Source organism: Garra rufa, chromosome 11 (assembly GCF_049309525.1).
Source record: "Garra rufa chromosome 11, GarRuf1.0, whole genome shotgun sequence".
In the NCBI taxonomy this organism is placed as follows: Eukaryota; Metazoa; Chordata; class Actinopteri; order Cypriniformes; family Cyprinidae; genus Garra; species Garra rufa.
Genome location: NC_133371.1, coordinates 11,026,902 through 11,047,717, shown reverse-complemented (window position 1 = coordinate 11,047,717; position 20,816 = coordinate 11,026,902). Strand labels below are relative to the sequence as shown.

The following is a 20,816-nucleotide window of genomic DNA, read 5'->3' as shown; positions in this document are numbered from 1 at the left end:
TGTGCAGACATTTTACAGTGTGTCAGAGGTCTCTTCCTCTCACTTCGGAGCAGTTTCACTACTTTTTCTCTACATGTTTACTTCCATCCTGAAATGACCCTACCCGGTACTTACTGGTCTTAACTAGTTTAGGTTGGTTTCCCAGTGCACAAAACCCTTTAAAACCAGGCTCATGAAAGTTTTAATATATTTTGCCCTTTATTAGGAAAGCAATTCTGAGAAAGAGAAAAGATTGAGATAAGTAAGACTGCCTGATTAGTTTGCTGTTTATTATTACACATTTCACAATGGCTCCAGACAATGTCAGACATTCTCAAGGCTTCTCAACTGCACGTAAAGCATCACACTAAAATATAATCAGTTATTCATGACAGAACATCGGAATAAGCTTGGAATTTTTTTTTTACCTGTTGTCTTTAAATACAGACAGTTTGGTCAACACGTGTGATAACTACGTGATGACAAAAGACACATAGTTATGTATAATACCACTTAGCAAGCTTGCACACCTATGGCACATAACATAACATTTGGCACTATGGAATGTTTAGGCGATTTTCTTTGTTTCACAAAGCTTCTATTGTAATGAGAGCCCTCATAGTTCAGTCAATGCCAATATAAAGCTGCCATGATTCAGTGCTGTGGTTTTACAAATAATAGATGAGTAACACCAGTTTTAACTGGCTTTAAATGGATCTATAAGGCGTTCTGGTACTTATATATCTGCAGTATTTGTCAAGATTAAATATTCCATATTTTTTGCTATTTAAATAGATATATTGATGCATTCTTAAATTAGATTTACTTTACTACCACAGAAGTATTTGTATAGCAAACTTTTCTTTGGACTGCACCGTACATAAAAATAACAGGTCACCATAAATAATAGCACTAACACATTCAGACAATAACATCATAATTTCTTGGTGTTGTGATTTTTAAATAGCTCAGGAAGAGTGCCCTGTAATCAGTTATAGTCTCTGTCACAGTGCATACATTGAAGTTTCTTTTGCAACCAGAGTTGAAGAGTTTTCTTATTGTCTCCCCTCAGGTTTAAGTCTGTCCAGCACCAAATGCTCAATTAGAGTCCATGGTCACTTCTTGGTCCCTTTGAGTTGTCAATGACGTAATGTTTACGAAGGAAAGATGCACAGAACAGGAGCAGGAAGGACACAACAACAAGAACATATTGTAGCTACTGGACACCTACAAGACACGGACACATCACGTTGGGACTGAGTGCTTCTAATGGTCACAGTTCACACAAATACAATGCTTCATTGGACACAAGAAGTCAAAGCTGGGTTCCAGAGGACTATGGGAAGGTGCTCATGTTTTCAGTATTTACCTCAGTTTTCATTCTGACTAACTTCTCATTTACTTTTTTCAGTCCACCCTTCTTATTTGTTCCATGAGTATTATGCTATCGACAGCCGCAGCCCTCCACCACCATGTCTTGATAGTTTTTCAACACCACACGTTCCTCCTGGTCTAGGTAGAGGAGGGCGATGGGGCTAAGGGCCGTCGGCACACAACAGGCCCGTGGCACGGCCCCATTTACAGAGTTGACCAGCGTTTGCACCATAGCATGGCTAGATGAATTCATATGGTCAGCCAGTGGGAAGCGGCACTCTCCGAGGCAAAAGAAAGCATCATAACCGGACGGGGCCACGATCCATTTATTCCAGCCTACATCTTTGAAGTCCACATACAGCGGGTGTCGACGGCAGCGAGCGCGGGAGAGTCGTTTGAGCTTGGCAGCCCTCCCACCGTGTCGTTTCACTCGCCTTTCATTCCATCCCACCCGCCAACCTGCATCAGAGCCCTGACCCCTATCGCCCTTGAACCTGCCCCCGGTCCATCTGCCCCTGCCTCGTCTGTCTGCAGGGGGCTGCTTTTTGAGGGGCACAAAGGGCTCGCTGCGCCCATCATGACTATAAGTCACCAGCAAGGGCCTCTGCCTTGCCCAGCTGGGCTCATCCTGCCCGGAGGACCTGCGCACCCGCAGATGTCTCTCCTTGGAAAGGCTGCTGTTATTCTCAGCAATAACGTCCAGAATGAAAGACAGGCTCCCTGACCTCTTTGATAGATTCTGAAACACTTCTCCAACCAGGGGGAAGGTTTCCCAGAGTTCTTTGGTCTTTCTATCTCTAGTCAGCTGACGTGAATGGAGCAGTGTGGGCTTTGATGCAGGGTCGCTGTTGGAAAGATAAAGGCTGACCACGTGAGAACCTTCACTTGACCCTTCATGCAGGAAGCGCAGCTCTGCCGACACCACGCTCTCTTCTGAGGGAATAGAAGACAGATTGAAGCCAATGTGAATGCTGTCCGCCGACGTTTTCTGCTCTTCTGGAACACTCAGGACTGTAGGATCTAGACGAGAAAAAACAGAGAAAGTTCTTAAGCTGTAAAATACTTTTTCCATTATGTTCAAACACTTGCTCTTTGGGTAATAGCATAATTGTCTAACTAAATAATAATTGCACATCATTTGCTAGGAGCACTTATGAAAATAAGCCTTGTCCTTCTTAACTTGTTCCAAGGTGTCTACGCTCACGCCAAGACTTGAGTGAAAAATATCAGAACAGAATCCACAGGTAGCTTTTTTTAGTGGGCATGCTGGCACCTAAGGCAGGTTAATTGACTTCCACACGTCTCTGGGCTGTGTTTGTGGTAAATTTAGTCTTTTATGACTGCCAAGGGAATCTGTGTTCTCTATGACCTAGTGCAATAGATGGCTGCTCATACCTGTGTGGTGAAAGCATCGGACTGTGTTGGCTCCTTGCACATGCTGGGAGGGGTAGCTAAATTCTGGGTCTTCAATGAGATGGTACTGTTTAGTGTGGAATCGATACAGGTCTAGAAGATACTGGGGCACCGTTGCCTCTGTACTGGGGTTGGGGTGTGACTGTAGGCCCAGGCGGGTCAACAGAAGGTTTTGAATGGTATGGGCCAAACTAGGCTCCAGAGGACTACCCAGGTTTCCATGAGTCTGACTTGGACCCTCCTGATGACCTGATGAAGCTTGAGGTAGCAGCAGGATCATCAGAACCAGTAGGCTAGCAGGGAACATGTTGGACCTGCAAAGAGAGAATATTTTAAAAATATATGGTGTTTTGGACCCTACTGATTTAATTCAGGTTTGAAATGACACAATGACCTAAAATGTTTTTGGGTGGACTATCCCTTAAAGGAGTAGTTTACTTTCAGAACAAAAATTCACAGATAATGTACTCACCCCCTTGTCATCCAAGATGTTCATGTCTTTCTTTCTTCTAGCGTAAGGAAATTATGTTTTTTGAGGAAAACATTTCAGGATTTCTCTCCATATAGTGGACTTTTATGGTGCCCCCAATTTGAACTTCCAAAATGCAGTTTAAACGCAGCTTCAAATGGCTCTAAACGATCCCAACTGAGGAATAAGGTTATTTTCTAAAAAAAAAATTACAATTTATATACTTTTAACTGCAAACACTCGTCTTGGTCTAGCTCTGCGTGAACTGTGTGTATTCCTGTTTATGACAGTTATGGTATTAACTATTTTTACATTTTTTTGTAAAAAATGGTTTAATCATCTCTGCATGTTCACTTTGTAAACATTTGGTCGGTACTTCTGCAGTGATGTAGGATGATTTTGAAGTTGGAGGAGAAAATGAGATGGGAGTTTTTAGACATACTCATACTCATCTGTATTGACCCAGAATACACAGAGTACACGCAGAGCTAGACGAAACAAGCATTTGAGATTAAAAATATATAAATTGTACATTTTTTTGAAAATAACTGATAATTTTCCTAGGTAAGACCCTTCTTAAATGGCTGGGTTCATTTAGAGCCCTTTGAAGCTGCATTTAAACTGCATTTTGGAAGTTCAAACTCATGGGCACCATAGAAGTCCACTATATGGAGAGAAATCCTTAAATGTTTTCCTCAAAAAACATAATTTCTTTAAGACTGAAGAAAGAAATACATGAACATCTTGGATGACAAGGGGTACATTATCTGTAAATTAAGTGTAAGTGAACTGCTCCTTTAAACTGATGTTTTTATTCTAGTTAGGGAATGAATATTTAAATGGATACCTGACTGAAATAATGGTCAAAAATGTATTTCCTATCCCAATTAGTGTTATAATTTATCCTATTTTTAGCTTTAGCACTTTAGCCATATGTCTTTGTTTTGTCTTATATGTCAGGTGATTTAGCGCTAACGGTCTGGTTTGTTGCATAGAGTGGTAAAGAACTATCACTCTGTGTTTTTGTTGTTGATTTACTGGTATTTGTTGTTTTGGAGACCGTAATCGCAGAAACAGTGTCATAAGGGAACTGAAGTAGTTTTACAGAGATTATGGCGTGTGGTGTTTGATTTAGTGGTCTACAATAGGCCTGTTAGACCAATTCATTAAGCCTGTGTCTCTTGAGTTGATTTAACTGACAAATGAGAATAACCCAGGACATCGAGCATTGGTGCAATGTTTTCTTGAAAAGCACATGCCTAACTTGCATATAGCGGTAAACTAGGTTATGTTATGCTACATTACATTATGTACTGTAATTTACAGATTATCAAAGTGGCTAATTTATTCTAGGACAGTCATGAGGCACATGATAATTCTGAAGTGATTATAACATTAAGTGCATGATGAAAGCAAAATTGAATTTTGCAGTTTGTTGAGCTTGTGCTGCTGCCAGTGACCCAGAGAAAGGGACTGCTTGTCATTTGTGTCTAAAAGAGCTGCTTAAAAATAATCAGTAGGTTAAAGGTTTACAGATTATGTCAACACACTTGTGTTTATGGTAGCGTGCAATCTAAAGTAAATCACCTTTCAAAGTAATTTGAGAGAGAGGCTAAGAGTTGCCAAGGTTTACTTACCTTTTTCCTTATATACAGTTGAGGTCAAAAGTTTACACTCCCTTTTTAGAATCTGCAAAATGTTAATTATTTGACCAAAATAAGAGATCATACAAAATGCATGTTATTGTTTATTTAGTACTGACCCATTTCAAAAGTTTACATCCCCTTGATTCCTAATACTGTGTTGTTACCTGAATGATCCACAGCTGTGTTTTTTTGTTTAGTGAAAGTTGTTCATGAATCCCTTGTTTGTCCTGAACAGTTAAACTGCCTGCTGTCCTTCAGAAAAATCCCACTAATTCTTTGGTTTTCCCACATTTTTGTGTTTCAACAATGACTGTATGATTTTGAGATCTGTCTTTTCACACTGAGGACATCTGAGGGACTCGTATGCAACTATTACAGAAGGTTCAAATGCTCACTGATGCTCCAGAAGAAAAAACTATGCATTAAGAGCTGGGAGTGAAAACATTTTTTTAGAATGACGATGTGTACAATTTTCTTGTTTTGCCTATATATCATATTTTTTTCATTTAGTACTGCCTTTCAGAGGCTACAGAAGATGCATGTTTCCCAGAAGACAAAATAAGGTAAATTTACCCTGATCTTCAAATTCAAAAAGTTTTAACCCCCAGCTCAACCTTCTGTAATAGTTGCATATGAGTCCCTCAGTAGGTCAGTACAAAATAAACAATAACATGCATTTGTACGACCCCCCTTTTTTGGTGGAATAATTAACATTTTACAGATTCTAAAAGGGGGATGTAAACTTTTGATCTCAACTGTATTTATCCTAGTTTGTACATACTTGTGAATAATTGTAGGAGCAACAAATTGACTTTTATCTGCTCTTTTAAATCTTGTCCAGAATAAAGAAATCAGATTGGAAGCAGTCAGAAATTACAACTTGGATTTGAAAAGTTCAATATAATGTGCATCCTGAACTTGGGCCCTACGTCACTACTATGCAAAATAAATTCTACCTGAAAAATTAGCTAAAAGGCCAGCTTGACACTCAACACTTAGACCCTCCAGCTCTTAGATCTCTTTTCTTTCAGCAACAGCGACAAAATCTCCTCAAAGCTTACAGTAGTGAACTATTCTTCCATCGGTCACATCTTTAAGCCAACATAAGTCTTCAACGGGTCCTTTACAAATACGTACTTTGGTGGAGTTTGTTGGAATTGTCGGAGGGGTAATTTGATAGCTTTGCTTTGAAGGAAACACTGTTAGATGAATATTTTTTCACAAACTGAAGGATCAGTCTAAATGATTTTGGTGGTTTCAAAATTTTCCGTGGCCTATATAGAGCTTATCTCGTATTCAACTTAAAATATTCCTCTACAAGGTGCCGGGTGGTCTCACACAGGCCAGGAACACTTACATCTGAGTGAAACTAAATGGTCTTTTGATGTAGAATCTGCTCAAGTCAGGACTTGCTGAGAAGTGACTCCATTGGGAGTCTTGGATTACCCTCAACTGCAGGTGTTAAACGCACTGAAGAAGAGGATGTATACCGTTCTCCTGCCGTCCTCTACGTCCCCTCCCTCTCGCTCACACTCATTCACCAAACTCCAGCCGAATCCTCAGAGGACACACAGGATAAGACAGTCCCTCACGCCCACAGCATCCGGCAGTAAAGTAGATTAAGTGGCTTTTACCCATCCACTCGATTTTTCCGCCCCGTGGGACCTTGCAGAGGTGTAGCTTCCAGACGAAGCTGTTCTCCTGAATGCCACCTCCCCACTAAACCTTCATTAGACTCCTTCGCTTCTGTCTTCCCCGCAGTCCCTCCCCCACATCGGATGCGTTTGGGCCGCATATGTGTTACGGTTTCTGTTATGATTGGATTCGACACGTAATCACTTCCTCTACAGGGAGAGCGGTAATCAGACAGAGGGGGCGGAAAGAGGCATTTATTAGACCTCAGAACAGACGGCGAGAGGTGACCCCAGCAGAGGAAAGGTCGGCCAGACTCGTGCCATTACCAGAGCGATGTGACCTGTCGACCTCAGTGTGGAGGGCAGGGTTTCTTTTGCATCCACTTATCTCTTTCAGCTTTCTTTCCACATTTTTTCCCCTATTTTTATTCTTCTTATCAGTTCCCTTCCTGTAAAGCATGACTTCCAGAATTGATATATTGTTACACAGTTCTAGGAAAGCCAGTTCTCTCTCTCTCTCTCTCTCTCTCTCTCTCTCTCTCTCTCTCTCTCTCTCTCTCTCTCATTTCTCACTTTCAGAGTTACCCAGAAGTCAGCAGTGTAGGGCCGTAGGGGTCATGGTGCCTCTGCTTGTTGCTGATTTATCCTCCACCGCTGTCTTCATGTTTCACATTTCACTCCGTACCCCGATCCCTCCGCTTTCCTTTCCTGTTGTTCTTCCTTTCGTTCATTCCCTAGACTGCTTCTCCCCAGCTCACTCCCCCCCTCCCCATTTGGTCATTTTGTTCTTGAAGGAACACTTTTAAACATTAGGTGCTTTTCATTTTTGGATGCACTTATTGCCCCTAAATCTTGAGTGCCCAAGGCACCTGAGAAGTCAAAAATGGTAGAACTTTGCCTCTGTTCCCTGTTGAAAAAACCAGCATATGCTGGTTAGGTATGTTTTGAAGCATGGATGCTGGTCTTTACCTGGTCCTTAGCTGGTCATGCACTGGTCCTAAGCAGCTAGCTCCTTCTAGTTATGTGTGTATGTTCCTATAACGATTATTAACAGGGTCATGCTGCATTACAGAGATGAAATCATTAGAATAACACTGCAGGTAGCCCGCAGGGTAGTTTTATTGAAGTATATTAGCACAACTGTAATTTATCCCAGCTGGACCGATTAAGAAATAATGACAGCAGCCCAGACCTTAGATTGTACCCCATAACATTCGGTGGAACAGTCCTCTGTGACACGCATACATGCACCCCACTGTTACAGACTGAAAAACACACTCCACAACTGATACCGTTATAGGAACATACACACACTTTCTATGCAGCTTGCCAAAGGTTTAGCTAAGAACAGACTGAAGTGGTCTCCAAGGATGAGTAGGGTAGACCAGACAATACATTTCCTCCCAGAATCCTCCTCTAACCCCCACATAACATTCTGTTATCTATTTGACCGATTTGGCGATCCTCAAACCCTCAAAAAAGTGTTGTATTATCATCTGGAAGATGCTGAAGGATCTAAATGTATGATCTAAAAACTTCTTTTTTTGCCTGATTGCGTCTTTATGATTTATCCAGTTAGCAAAGGGCTTTCCTGTTTGTTTGCTATACATTTTATCCTTAAAGTCCAAAGCATATATTCAGCTCTCTGCCAGTCCTGGACAACAAGCATCTACTCTTCACGCTCATTTCTTCTGAAAGGCAATCTTGTAAGTCTTTTACAGAACACTGACCGTTTTTTGCCTTTGGTGGAAACACTGACGTGCCTGTTTCACATGTTCTAAGGATGCATCTCCACTATGAATCTGTCATTGAGTTTGGTGAGTAATGTGAGTGAATTTTTAGCACGGAGCAGACAGTTTGGTTAGAAATGGGTGGATGTTTGACATTTGAGTGAGTTTAATTAGATTTGAGTCACAGACTGCAGAAAATAGTTTTCTTAATCTGTATTATACATATTGTCTAATTTTTCAATTATCCATAAGATCAACTGACTCGACAAGCAAAATTATGTAAACTGTAACTTGCTTACGGCAAAAGCGCAAAAACCTTATTAGATTACAAAAACTTTCCTTCTCAAAGATTCAGATATTGTACTAGAAAGTAAGAATAGCACTTGTCTTGTCAGAGTTATAGTTTTGCCCATTGCACAGGAGATAACTGATGTTGCATGCAAGCATCTAGGTGTGCTGCTGCGGAGGTTGGTACTCACGTCCAGGTGAAGTGGGAGGTGTGCAGAGTCCATGGTTTGTCCTTGAGCTCCAGCGTTACAGACCCTCTCCTCTCATTCGCTCCTGAGGACGGAGTGGACGCCGTTTGCTTCTCCTGGGTTAGTGAATGTACCTCTGGAATAACGTGAGCCTCTCCAGCTTGTCCTCAAGCACTCATCCTGTTGTGAGTGTCGAAGAAGTGGACTCTTAAAAAACATCCACCAGCTTCCCTGGCAGGGAATGCCAGGACCAGGACGCAAAATAGCAGCTGCGAATGAATTGGAAGAGAGAGGAAGAATTGGAAGTTTGTGCCGGCAAAATTCCCTCTTGTCCCTCTGGCTTTGTAGCTGACTTTCTCCCTTCCTCTCTCAATCTGTCTGTACTTCTCTTTTGCGCTCTCCTCCCCTTTTTCCTCCCTCGCTCTTGCTCTCTCTCTCTCTCTTACCAGCTGGTAAACTCAGTTAAACTCTAATTGACTTTCCTGTCCATTCGGATCCTCCCTGATAGTGATGTCACCGATGCCCCCTCCCTCCACCCACCTTTTACAAACGTATAACACACACAAACAAAGATAAGGTCAGGGCTGCTTTGAGCACACAGAACAGGTCAGATTGCCATTTGCAACTTTACATTTAGTTCTAAATGTTTCTTTTGCAGGAAACAGGAAAAAACGTGAAAGATAAAGTCGAGCACACAATGGGCGGCACGACCAGTTGATCTGACATTATCTGAGCGAGTGTTTATTCTGGGGGGAGTCATGAAGGTGAAAGAGAACTAATGATGATACAATATTAATTCACTGTCATTGGTGCAAATGAATAGCCAGAGGGTGCCAGGAAAACACATCTATCACCAGCAAGAGAGAGACAGAGAAAGGGGCACAAAGATAATGAGTGTGAAAGGAACGCAAAAAGGAAGAACGACGAGAGAGGGAGCGAGGTGTGCTCGTCCTTCCGGTGGGGTGGACTGCATTGGTATGCATCTGGCAGGGCAATGAGAAAATGTCTGTAACCTCACAAGCATCGTCTGACAGATTGGATTGCATCTGTTGAATCAGTTGAAACACCCCCTTCTTAACACACACACGTACACACACACATTCAAATATAGAGAAACTGGTTCTCCCATGCAAGGACACTGCTTTCCAGAATCTTCTATGGCATAGGACTTTACAATACAGATTTAACATTGAAAGTCAAGCGGTGACTCGATATGCCAGACACTGAAATTCATAAACATGAATACAGAGCTAGAAAACAAAGATTTGAATACTAGATGCGACATTCAGTTTTTAGTTTTAGAAGTTTGAATTTGGAGTTTCATCTGAAAACCTGTTCTAAGTTTCATCTACTTGACAGATACATTTTCTTCAAGAGTTGTTCCGAAATGCATTGTCTTTGCCCTCCCAGAACACGCATGCAAGCCAATTTTGGTCAGTGAGTTTGTTGAGTGTCTAGAAATAAAAAGGAAGGAAAACGAGTGGGACTACTGTTGGATGATAAAATGAGGATCTTCCTGTAGACTTGCACTTGGTTGATGTTCGCAGTCACTGTTTGAAACGGTTCAGAGAGAGAGAAATGTCATCACCCTCACATTTCCTCCTCAGAGTTGGGAGAGTCTTCTGCATTCCGACACGGGTGGGGCATCCTGAATTAATTAATTTATTTATTGGCCGTGGTGTCCTTGTGCAGATCTGTGAGAATTCATTCACAAACTATTCCTCTCTGTTGTGGCGTGCTGTTTCTGGCTTGTGGCCGGCAGGAAAATTACATATAACCGAAGGCAACCCTCAAATGTCACTTGAAATATTTCTTCTTAATCCTCCGGGATGCTCTGTTGTTTGACTGTCACCATCTGCTCGCTCAATAAACTTTATATATTTTTTTACATGTATTTTCAGTTCTAGAATGTACTGGCATGCTTTTCCCATTCCATGAATTACTCAACATTGCCATATAGTGAAACCAGATGAGATTTACTGTTAAACTAATCGAAAATGTGACACCCACCCCAATGGTGACTGTGATATTATTTCATATTTCCTTCTCTTCTTTTATTACCTTCTTTTTCTTCCTTTTCCCCCTCTATCTCGTTTTGTTTTGCAGTTCAGCTCTGTCCGTACTCACCCAGCAGAGGCAGGAGGAGTTCCTGTCCACTTTAACCTCTGATGTCTGAGGAAAGGAAATGTGGCCCCACTGGTAATGACATACTAAGAGGCGTTACAGCTTTACATTGATGTAAACTGGCAGCATTTTAACATCAAGTTAATTTGTTCAGGGACTGAACATGATATCCGAGATCATTTTATTTGTCACATACATATTACACGTGATGTAGTGCAGTAAATGACTTCTTCCTAGTGTCTCATTCCACAGTGCAAAAATAAGGAAAAAAAAAAAGATCCCCTGCTGATTTTGCACGTTTGCCCACTGACAAAGAAATGATTAGTCTATAATTTTAATGGTGGGTTTATTTGAACAGAAAAATGCATTTCAAATCATTATGAAATCATTTGCATATTACCGAGTAAAATAAGTATTTTATCCCCTATCAATCAGCAAGATTTCTGACTCCCAGATGTCTTGTGCTCCTAATCTCAGCTTGTTACCTGTATAAAAGACACCTGTCCACAGAATAAATCAATCAGTCAGATTCCAAACTCTCCACCATGGCCAAGACCAAAGAGCTGTCCAAGGATGTCAGGGACAAGATTGTAGACCTACACATGGCTGGAATGGGCTACAAGACCATCGCCAAGCAGCTTGGTAAAAAGATGACAACAGTTGGTGTGATTATTCGCAAAATAACTGTCGATCTCCCTCGGTCTGGGGCTCCATAGTCACCAAGAAAACAATTGGTAACACACTATGCCGTGAAGGACTAAAATCCTGCAGCGCCCGCAAGGTCCCCCTGTTTAAGAAAACACATGTACAGGCCCATCTGAAGTTTGCCAATGAACATCTGAATGATTCAGAGGAGACCTGGGTCAAAGTGTTGTGGCCAGATGAGACCAAAATCAAGCATTTTGTCATCAACTCAACTCGCTGTGTTTGGAGGAGAAGGAATGCTGCCTATGACCCTAAGAACACCATCCCCACCATCAAACATGGAGGTGGAAACATTATGCTTTAGGGGTGTTTTTCTGCAAAAATGAACAGGACAACCACACCACTTCAAAGGGACGATGGATGGGGCCATGTACCATCAAATCTTGGTTGAGAACCATTTGTAAATTGTATTCCAGCATGACAGTGACTCAAAACACACGGCCAAGGCAACAAAGGAGTGGCTTAAGAAGAAGCACATTAAGATCCAGGAGTGGCCTAGCCAGTCTTCAGACCTTAATCCCATAGAAAATCTGTGGAGGGAGCTGAAGGTTCAAGTAGCCAAACGTCAGCCTTGAAACCTTAATGACTTGGAGAGGATCTGCAAAGAAGAGTGGGACAAAATCCCTCCTGAGATGTGTGCAAACAAGGGGTTTTGCCACCAAGTACTAAATCATGTTTTGGGAAGGGGTCAAATACTTATTTCACTCATTAAATGCAAATTAATTTATCACTTTTTTAAAATGTGTTTAACGGTCTCTCACCGTTCAAATAAATCTATCATTAAAATTATAGACTGATCATTTCTTTGTCAGTGGGCAAACATACAAAATCATTTTTTTCCCCTCACTGTAAATATACAAGATGTAATGTACAGTATAACTACCCCTTAGCATGGTACTGCCAGTTCTTTTGAACATAATTTTCATTTAAAAATAAAAAATGAATACTTACCAGACTATAAATTATCTTCTGAAAGTTTACTTGAACTTTGCCTATTTTGGTACATATTATATTTTTAATGTGCTGATGTCATCTTTCCAGCATCATACTCACCATACACACACCAGTCCACTTCAGAAATTCTTTACTATAAGTAACTTTGCAACTTCTGTAAATGTCAACAGTCAGTAAGACAGTCACTAACACCATTACGGCCCTTTTTAAGATGTAATATAAGTCTTAGGTGTCCCCAGACATATATTGCATATATTATTATATAATTTTGAAAATGTCTGTTTTTAATGGAAGCAAAAACACGCTGTTTTCGGAGTGCACGCACCTGAAGCACGCGCACAGAAAGCGACTGTCACTTTTAGATTGGTATTCTGAGCATTTTGAACCTCAAAACTTTGGAACAGAGTTTCAATGCAAGAACACAACTCTCTCAGGTTTCATTAAAATCTATTCTTTTGTTTTTCGAAGATGAAAAAAGTCATCATTGGGTGTAAAGGGTGAATGAAATGAGCTGCTGCGTGCAGGGACATTTAGTTTGATGGTAGATAATCTGTGTTTATAAACACAGGTGAATAACTTGTTAGGGGAACTCTCTTTCTCTCTCTACTTTTTTTAACGCAAATAGACAAACACAGGCTGCTTTGCATTCGATAGAAATTCCAAAGTGCGTTGTGAGATAAGATTCCTTTCTCTTTAGGTCATTGTTTGTTGAAAGACAGAATAAGGAGAGAGCAAAAGCTAAGGACACAGAGAGAGAGAGAGAGAGAGAGAGAGTGATGAGTTTAGGACGGGGGTGTCCCATGCCTTATTCCCGTAGCTGCTCTTTGAATGAGATGGTGAGAGACCAGCGGCTTCCTCTGAGTGTTAATCACTGTTCTGCCAGCATATGCTTGGCAAGCATTGCTTTTCTACATTACATGATAAAACACGGCTGGCCATCACAGATATAAAGACACACACACACACACACATTGTATTGTCCTGATACTCCACCTCTCCCTCCTCCACAACACATTCCAATGATATCATCGGTGTAAATGTTTAAGAAAAGGTCGTCACATGGGTAAACGTGCACCAGGGTGTGTGTGTCTATGTAAATAAATGAGGCTTTTTGTCCTGTTTTGTTATCAATGCAGTGAGTTTGTCAGTGATCTAATGCATAGAAGCTTGAGAGTATAGGGTACATGGACAACAGTCTGTGTTTGTGGCCCTTGAACCTTCACCTTGGCCTTTAGGGGCCCTGACAGGGTCTTTTAGACACAATTTAACATCAGTTTGGCTACTTGTGATTTGATCACCCAGGGGAAGGTGTCAACAAAACACAGATTTCAAATGCATTGATAAACTAATGTTTAGTAAATTATGTGTAAATAATGTTTATGGATATTCACTTTGAGTTGTTGGTGGTAGTAACTGCAACAGCCAGGCTTTACAGTCAAACCAGGTTTGTTTTAGCTGGTCATAGCTGGTCAGCAGGCTGATTTTAAAGGGGTTTTGGCCACTTTCCCAGAAACCACCAGCTAAAACCAGCCTGGCCAGGCTGGGAGACCAGCTAAAACCAGCTACTTCCAGCTTAAACCAGTTAAGACCAGCCAACCAGCCTAGGCTGGTTTTATCAGTTTTTTTTCTTCTTCTCAGCAGGGTAGTTACAAACTGCAACAAGTACTGGGTTAAAAATGGAAGAACTGCCGCTGTTCCGTACTGTTTTTATTAAATGAAGTCAAGATCAACTTAGAGTTACATAGAAAAGCCCAGAAATGTGTGCTTCGAGAAAACATTAAATTAATAATGGCAAGCAAACTAAAAAAATAATGAGTGGTAACTGGTCACATGGCCAGTAACTTTAGTATAGGCTACTGCAGGGCTGTCCAAACTCGGTGGGCCTGAATTTAGCTCCAACCCCATTTAAACAGACACTATATCACGACCAATTTGTACGTATTTTACAAGGTTGCTAATTCATACGATCTCATTTGTACGATTTTGCATGATTTGCCTAGACCCCAGTGACGGGTAGGTTTAGGGGCGGGGTTTGGTGAAGGGCATTCGTACCAATTCATACAAATTAGCCACCTCGTAAAATACTACGTAAAATATGATTTAGCCAAAAAACACATAAATTCATACGAGTGAGGTCGTACGAATTTGTACGAATTAGCCACCTTGTAAAATATGTATGAATTGCTGGGAGATCAGGCTGAATTAAAAACCTGAACCAGCTAATCAAGGTCTAACTTGGCAATTTAGAAAGCTTCCAGACAGGATTTTTGGAGCTGGTTCAAGCTAAACTCCGCAGGACAGCAGCCTTCTAAGAGCAAGTTTGGACCAAAAAACCTATAGAGGGTTTGCACTTACGATTTGGTCAGTACCCAGATGCACGGCCATATTGGCGATACTCAGATGTAAACAACAGTATGGATTGTGAGGTTATTGTACTACTGAATACATTGTTGTACTAATTTATTCTGTCTAAACATGGAAAAAACATGTGGAAGCTGTTATTAAATCATATAGAGACCCTGTTGAAAAAAACAGCATATGCTGGTCCTTTGCTGGTTTATGCTGGTCCTTGACCATAAACATGACCAGCTAAGGACCAGCAGCAAAGGACCAGCATAAACCAGCTAAAACCAGCATCCCAGCACCAAAACATACCTAGCCAGCATATGCTGTTTTTTAACAGGGGAAAGACTTAGTAAGCAGGAAAGGGCACAATATTATTAATTGGTGCTAGAGATATGTATGAGCACTATTAAGTAAGATATTAGCCTACCTGACCGGAAATGATAAGACCAAACACGAGTGTTGTCAAGATTCTTGCCCTGGAAATCCTGGTTCAGTTTGGTCAACCACAAACACCTTTTGTTCCTCAGACAGTTTTTTGCATTCTTCTCCTTGATTTGTTATAAGTTTTGGCAGTCTGTAGTACTCCAAATGTTTTTCCCGGTCTGACCGATTAGTACAGCCAAAAACATGACAATAATTGACCATTTTCAGCAGCAATAATCAGCAAAATATGCGAGTTTTGTTCGGTTCAGTGGCATTGTTTACATTAAGTGCCACTAAAATGGCAAATTGATGACACACCATAAAAACACTGTATAGACTGATTCATTTTTATTTCACATAAATGAGAAATTGAACCAGACTAGCTCAGTTTTACAAGCTTTACCTTAGTAAAAAACATGACAGATTACAGAAGATTTACATTTCCAGAATTATTTTTAATGCAAAGAAAAGTTTTCTGGCTGGAAACACTTGTTATGCAATTTTCATTTATATATAAATATGTAACTTATGTAGGATATGCCTCACTATTCCTCTGTTGTTCACATGATGTGACAGAGCTAGAACAGAGTTAAACACACGTAGGCTACACACGCTCACACTGTAATCCCATATGTTTATCTCAACAGCTTCTACTAATGTGATCAGCATTCTCATCACTCAGGTAATGTTTACCACATATAAACCTGTTCATTTCATCATACAACATTGCTAAGAAAACGGTTCAACTACTGTTAAACTGTTTGCCTGCTTATCATTCTGATAAGAACGAAGTGACTTTCCTTGTAAGTACCTGCTGTTAAACTGATACGAGCTGTCGTTCAAACACTCAACATGGCGATATAATCTAAAGCCGTGTGTTTGCGCTGATACGCAACCTCTACTTTATGTTTGTACGCGTGGCATGAGTCTCAGCCGTCAACTCTGCACCCATAAACGATACTAAGCGACGCTCTTGTCCTGCAATTAGCTCTAATCTACCCTCTGTTTATCACTGGTGGAGGCAGGAGGCGCGTAAAGCTTCGGCCAGCCCCAGGGGCGAGGGGGGGTCGGAAAACGAGATGGAGGGGCTTTCAGAAGAAGAGGAAGATTAGAACTAACAGGAAGTGCGCTCTCCTCTGCTCATGTAAACGTGTCTGGGTGACTGGACGTCTGAAATAAATAAATTGGCCTTGTGGGAGATGTCCGTAGCAGCGGTGGAATTTTTCCGCAGAAAAAGAAAAAGCAGCGCGACACACGCATACGGACATAAACCCCGGGGAATCCAAACAGGAACACCTGTGATTCCCTCCACCACATCCATGATCCGTCTCCATGCCGACCATCCATACTGTGTGTAAACAGTTTACAGTGGACAACATGAGTGAAGGAGGCTCTGTGAAGAGCAAGAGCAAAAAAAAAAAAAAAAAAGATAGTGAGAAAAATATGTAAGAAAGAAAGTCTACTATAATGTTGTTACACAAACCTGAGGTAATTTTTTGTTTGATCTATCTATCTATCTATCTATCTATCTATCTATCTATCTATCTATCTATCTATCTATCTATCTATCTATCTATCTATCATGATCTAAAGATCATGTTCCATGAAGATATTTTGTAAATGTCCTGCCGTAAATGTATGAAAACTTAATTTTTTGATTAGTAATATGCATTTGGACAACTTTAAAGGTGATTTTCTCAATAATTAGATTTTTTTGCACCATTAGATTCCAGATATTTAAATAGTTGTCTCTTGGCCAAATTGTCCTATCCTAACAAATTGTACATCACTGGAAAGCTTATTTATTCAGTTTTTTGATAAATCCCAATTTCGAAAAATTGACCCCTATGATTGATTTTGTGGTCCAGGGTCACATATGAATAAAGCACACTAACATTACATATGTTATTAATAGTAGTCAGACTAAACAATTCTTCTTCCAAGTCTCAGTTAAATAATGTATTGACATTTGTAGACATCTTATGCTAGAAAATAGCAAACTATCTTTAACTTCAGCATTCATTTACTGTACACTGTGCAGGTATGAGTGTTTGTTTATAAACTGTATTACTGAGCATAGCATCCAATCAGAATTCAGCGTTGTGCTAATTATAATGTTACTAACACAACAGTGTGCAACAGTATCTCACTCCTAAGCTGTTAGTGAGCGGTAAGCTGTGTGGTATGTTATGGATAACTCTATAGAGACTTCAGACTCTTGCTGAAAAGTCCAAATCATCAGTCTCTCTTTTGTCCTCATGGGTGGCCTCTGGATTTAATGCATATGGCCAAAAGCTGCCATTTGATATCAGAGAGATATACATCGCTCTCTAAACACATGGAAACTCAGCACAGTTTGGGCTTCAGACGTACTTTCCAAAAGAAGGCTGCATTTGACCCGTTGCAGAAATACAAAAATACTACAAATTGATGGGTTAGTTCACCCAAAAATGAATATTAGCCCATTATTTACTCACCCTCAAGGCATCCTAGGTGTATATGACTTCCTTCTTTCAGTCGAATGCAATCGGAGTTATATTAAAAATTGTGCTGGCTTCTCCAAGCTTTAGAATGGCAATGGGTGAGTGTTTCTCTTCAACAGTCCAAAATAAGTCTGATAAAGCGCATCCATAGCACATATCCATATTTAAAATGTAATAATCACAGTTGTACACAGATGCAGCTCTGGGCGGATAACGTAGGATGTTTGTGTAACGCCTGTGAGTCTCGTAAAAACCAGCGTTTGTTTACCAGAGCAAAGGAAGCAAAGTTTCCTCATTTTAGACAAGGGAAGCCAGTCTCCTCTTGGCTTATATTAAAATCCTCCAACATTTTTCTTTACAAATCCTCATTTTATACTTCTATTTTGTGACAGTTGTGTCCGTGTTCATCACTTCCTAGCGGCACATGTGCAACGCATAGGTCCTACTTCATTTGCCCTGAATGGCTTCCGTGTACTGTTAGCGCAAGCTAGAGAAAAGTGACTATTACATTTTAAATATGGATATTTTTCTTATAAAAATGCATCAATTCACTACAGGAGGCCTTTATTCACCCCCAGAGTCATGTGAGACACATTTTATTATGGATGGATGCACTTTATTGGACTTGTTTTGGACTGTTGAAGAGAAACACCCACTGCCAACATTTCATTGCCAAAGAAGCTGGCTGTCCACAGTGCTGTATCCAAGCATGTTAACAGAAAGTTGAGTGGAAGTAAAAAGTGTGGAAGAAAAAGATGCACAACCAACTCGAGATAACCGCAGCCTTGAGAGGCTTGTCAAGTAAAATCGATTCAAGAATTTGGGTGAACTTCACAAGGAATGGACTGAGGCTGGGGTCAAGGCATCAAGAGCCACCACACACACAGACTCAAGGAATTTGGCTACATTTGTCTTATTCCTCTTGTTAAGCCACTCCTGAACCACAGACAACGTCAGAGATGTCTTACCTGGGCTAAGGAGAAGAACAAATGGACTGTTGCCCAGTGGTCCAAAGTTCTCTTTTCAGATGAGAGCAAGTTTTGTATTTCATTTGGAAACCAAGGTCTTAGAGTCTGGAGGAAGAGTGGAGAAGCTCATAGCCCAAGTTGCTTGAAGTCCAGTGTTAAGTTTCCACAGTCTGTGATGATTTGGGGTGCAGTGTCATCTGCTGGTGTTGGTCCACTGTGTTTTTTGAAAACCAAAGTCACTGCACCCGTTAACAAAGATTTTTTAGAGCACTTCATTTTTTTACTTCTGCTGACCAGCTTTCTAAAGATGCGGATTTCATTTTCCAGCAGGATTTGGCACCTGCCCACACTGCCAAAAGCACCAAAAGTTGGTTAAATGACCATGGTGTTGGTGTGCTTGACTGGCCAGCAAACTCACCAGACCTGAACCCCATAGAGAATCTATGGGGTATTGTCAAAGGGAAAATGAGAAACAACAGACCAAAAAATGCAGATGAGCTGAAGGCCACTGTCAAAAAAACCTGGGCTTCCATACCACCTCAGCAGTGCCACAAACCGATCACCCCCATGCCATGCCGAATTGATGTAGTAATTAAAGCAAAAGGAGCCCCTACCAAGTATTGAGTACATACTGTATACAGTAAATGAACATATTTCCAGAAGGCCAACAATTCACAATTTTTTTTATAGGTCTTATGAATTATTCTAATTTGTTTAAATAGTGAATTGGTGGGTTTTTGTGCCAAATCATCACAATTAAAACCAAAGACTTAAAATACTTCAGTCTGTGTGCATTGAATTTAATACACAAATTACTGAAATAAGTTAACTTTTACATTTTAATTTATTGAGATGCACCTGTACACCTAGGATGCCTTAAGGGTGAGTAAATAATGGGTTAATTTTCATTTTTGGGTGAACTAACCCTTTAACTAGTGATTTAACCAGTGACAGATCTCTGGTCAGAAGTCCCATTAAAAAGGATAGCTGTCTAATTCAATATCACTAGGACTAGGCGAATTGTGAAAACGTCCTTCAAAACATCTCAAGTCAGGAAGATAATGTTTCACCCACAGATGGGGAGGATAAAACACGAACAAGCTAGATAAAAATGACAAAAGGCAGATAGAGAGAAATGACAGCGAGAGAAAAACAGCAGGTCGTAATTCATAACGAGTAAGACGGTGCGGGACAGACGGTTCCACATTGCTGGACGTGTTATTTATGTCTGGTGCAGAGGCAAGGCCGTGATCCCAGCCAGATGTGGACGGGTTCCAGAGGAAGGAGGCCTGCAGGTGCTCAGATGCACATTCACGCCACCTGTGCTCCGTTCCTGTCGCCGCCTCCCTCTGTACCTCCACAGGGCCTCCGAAGGTCAAGTTTAGACCCCGTACCATACGGTACACAGAAACCACAGTCCAAAAACAGGTGCCTGTATATGTGGATGGTAGTTTTTAGTTGTTTTCCAAAGCACAGATTCAGAAAAGCAGTAGTTTTCTTTCAGCAGAGTTTAGTCTTGGATCACAGCTGGCTGTGGTAAACAACAGGACAAATTCATTATGTGTTGAAAGAAGACAAAGGATGTTACGCAAGTTCATTACTTTGTCTTCTTTTCAACTTGGAAGGGTTCTTGCATCATTCAAGGGTTTATTGACTGTGTCTTATCCCACTTAAAATTACTTTTATAATCTCACTTGTAAATTAGTTTAAAGCTTCCGCTAAGCAAAATAGTACATTGCAACATAAAAAAGTCTAACATCAAGACAAACACTAGTGTTACAATATTACAGTTTTTCTCATTCGGTGCAACTGCCACATCTTTTTTAAATAAGAAATCATAACTCTATTGTGTTCACAAAATTATAATATAATATAATTTATAATTTATAATATAATATTATATAAATGTAAATGTTTATGTAATGAACATTTTTGTTACTTTTACTTATCATTGTCTAGCTGTGTTTTAGATACAGATTTGGATCATAGGTCAAAGTTTACTGGGAAAAGTCAATGCAGTAAAACAATATGAACATTTGTATGTATGCAGAACATTTGTTTTAGTATTATTACTAGTATTGTGTTACATGTA

At 40.5% G+C, this 20,816-nt stretch overlaps 1 protein-coding gene across 1 annotated transcript; it reads right to left on the bottom strand.

The window, feature by feature from the left end:
• Positions 1-252: 252 nt before the first annotated feature.
• bmp16 (bone morphogenetic protein 16) lies at positions 253-9,076 on the bottom strand. The gene is made up of 3 exons (XM_073850628.1): positions 8,725-9,076; positions 2,749-3,080; positions 253-2,373 (listed from the first exon to the last, which is right to left on the bottom strand). Exons 2-3 carry the CDS (start codon positions 3,071-3,073, stop codon positions 1,424-1,426), a joined length of 1,275 nt encoding a protein of 424 aa, XP_073706729.1. The 5' UTR covers positions 3,074-3,080; positions 8,725-9,076; the 3' UTR covers positions 253-1,423.
• Between the last annotated feature and the right edge of the window lie 11,740 nt (positions 9,077-20,816).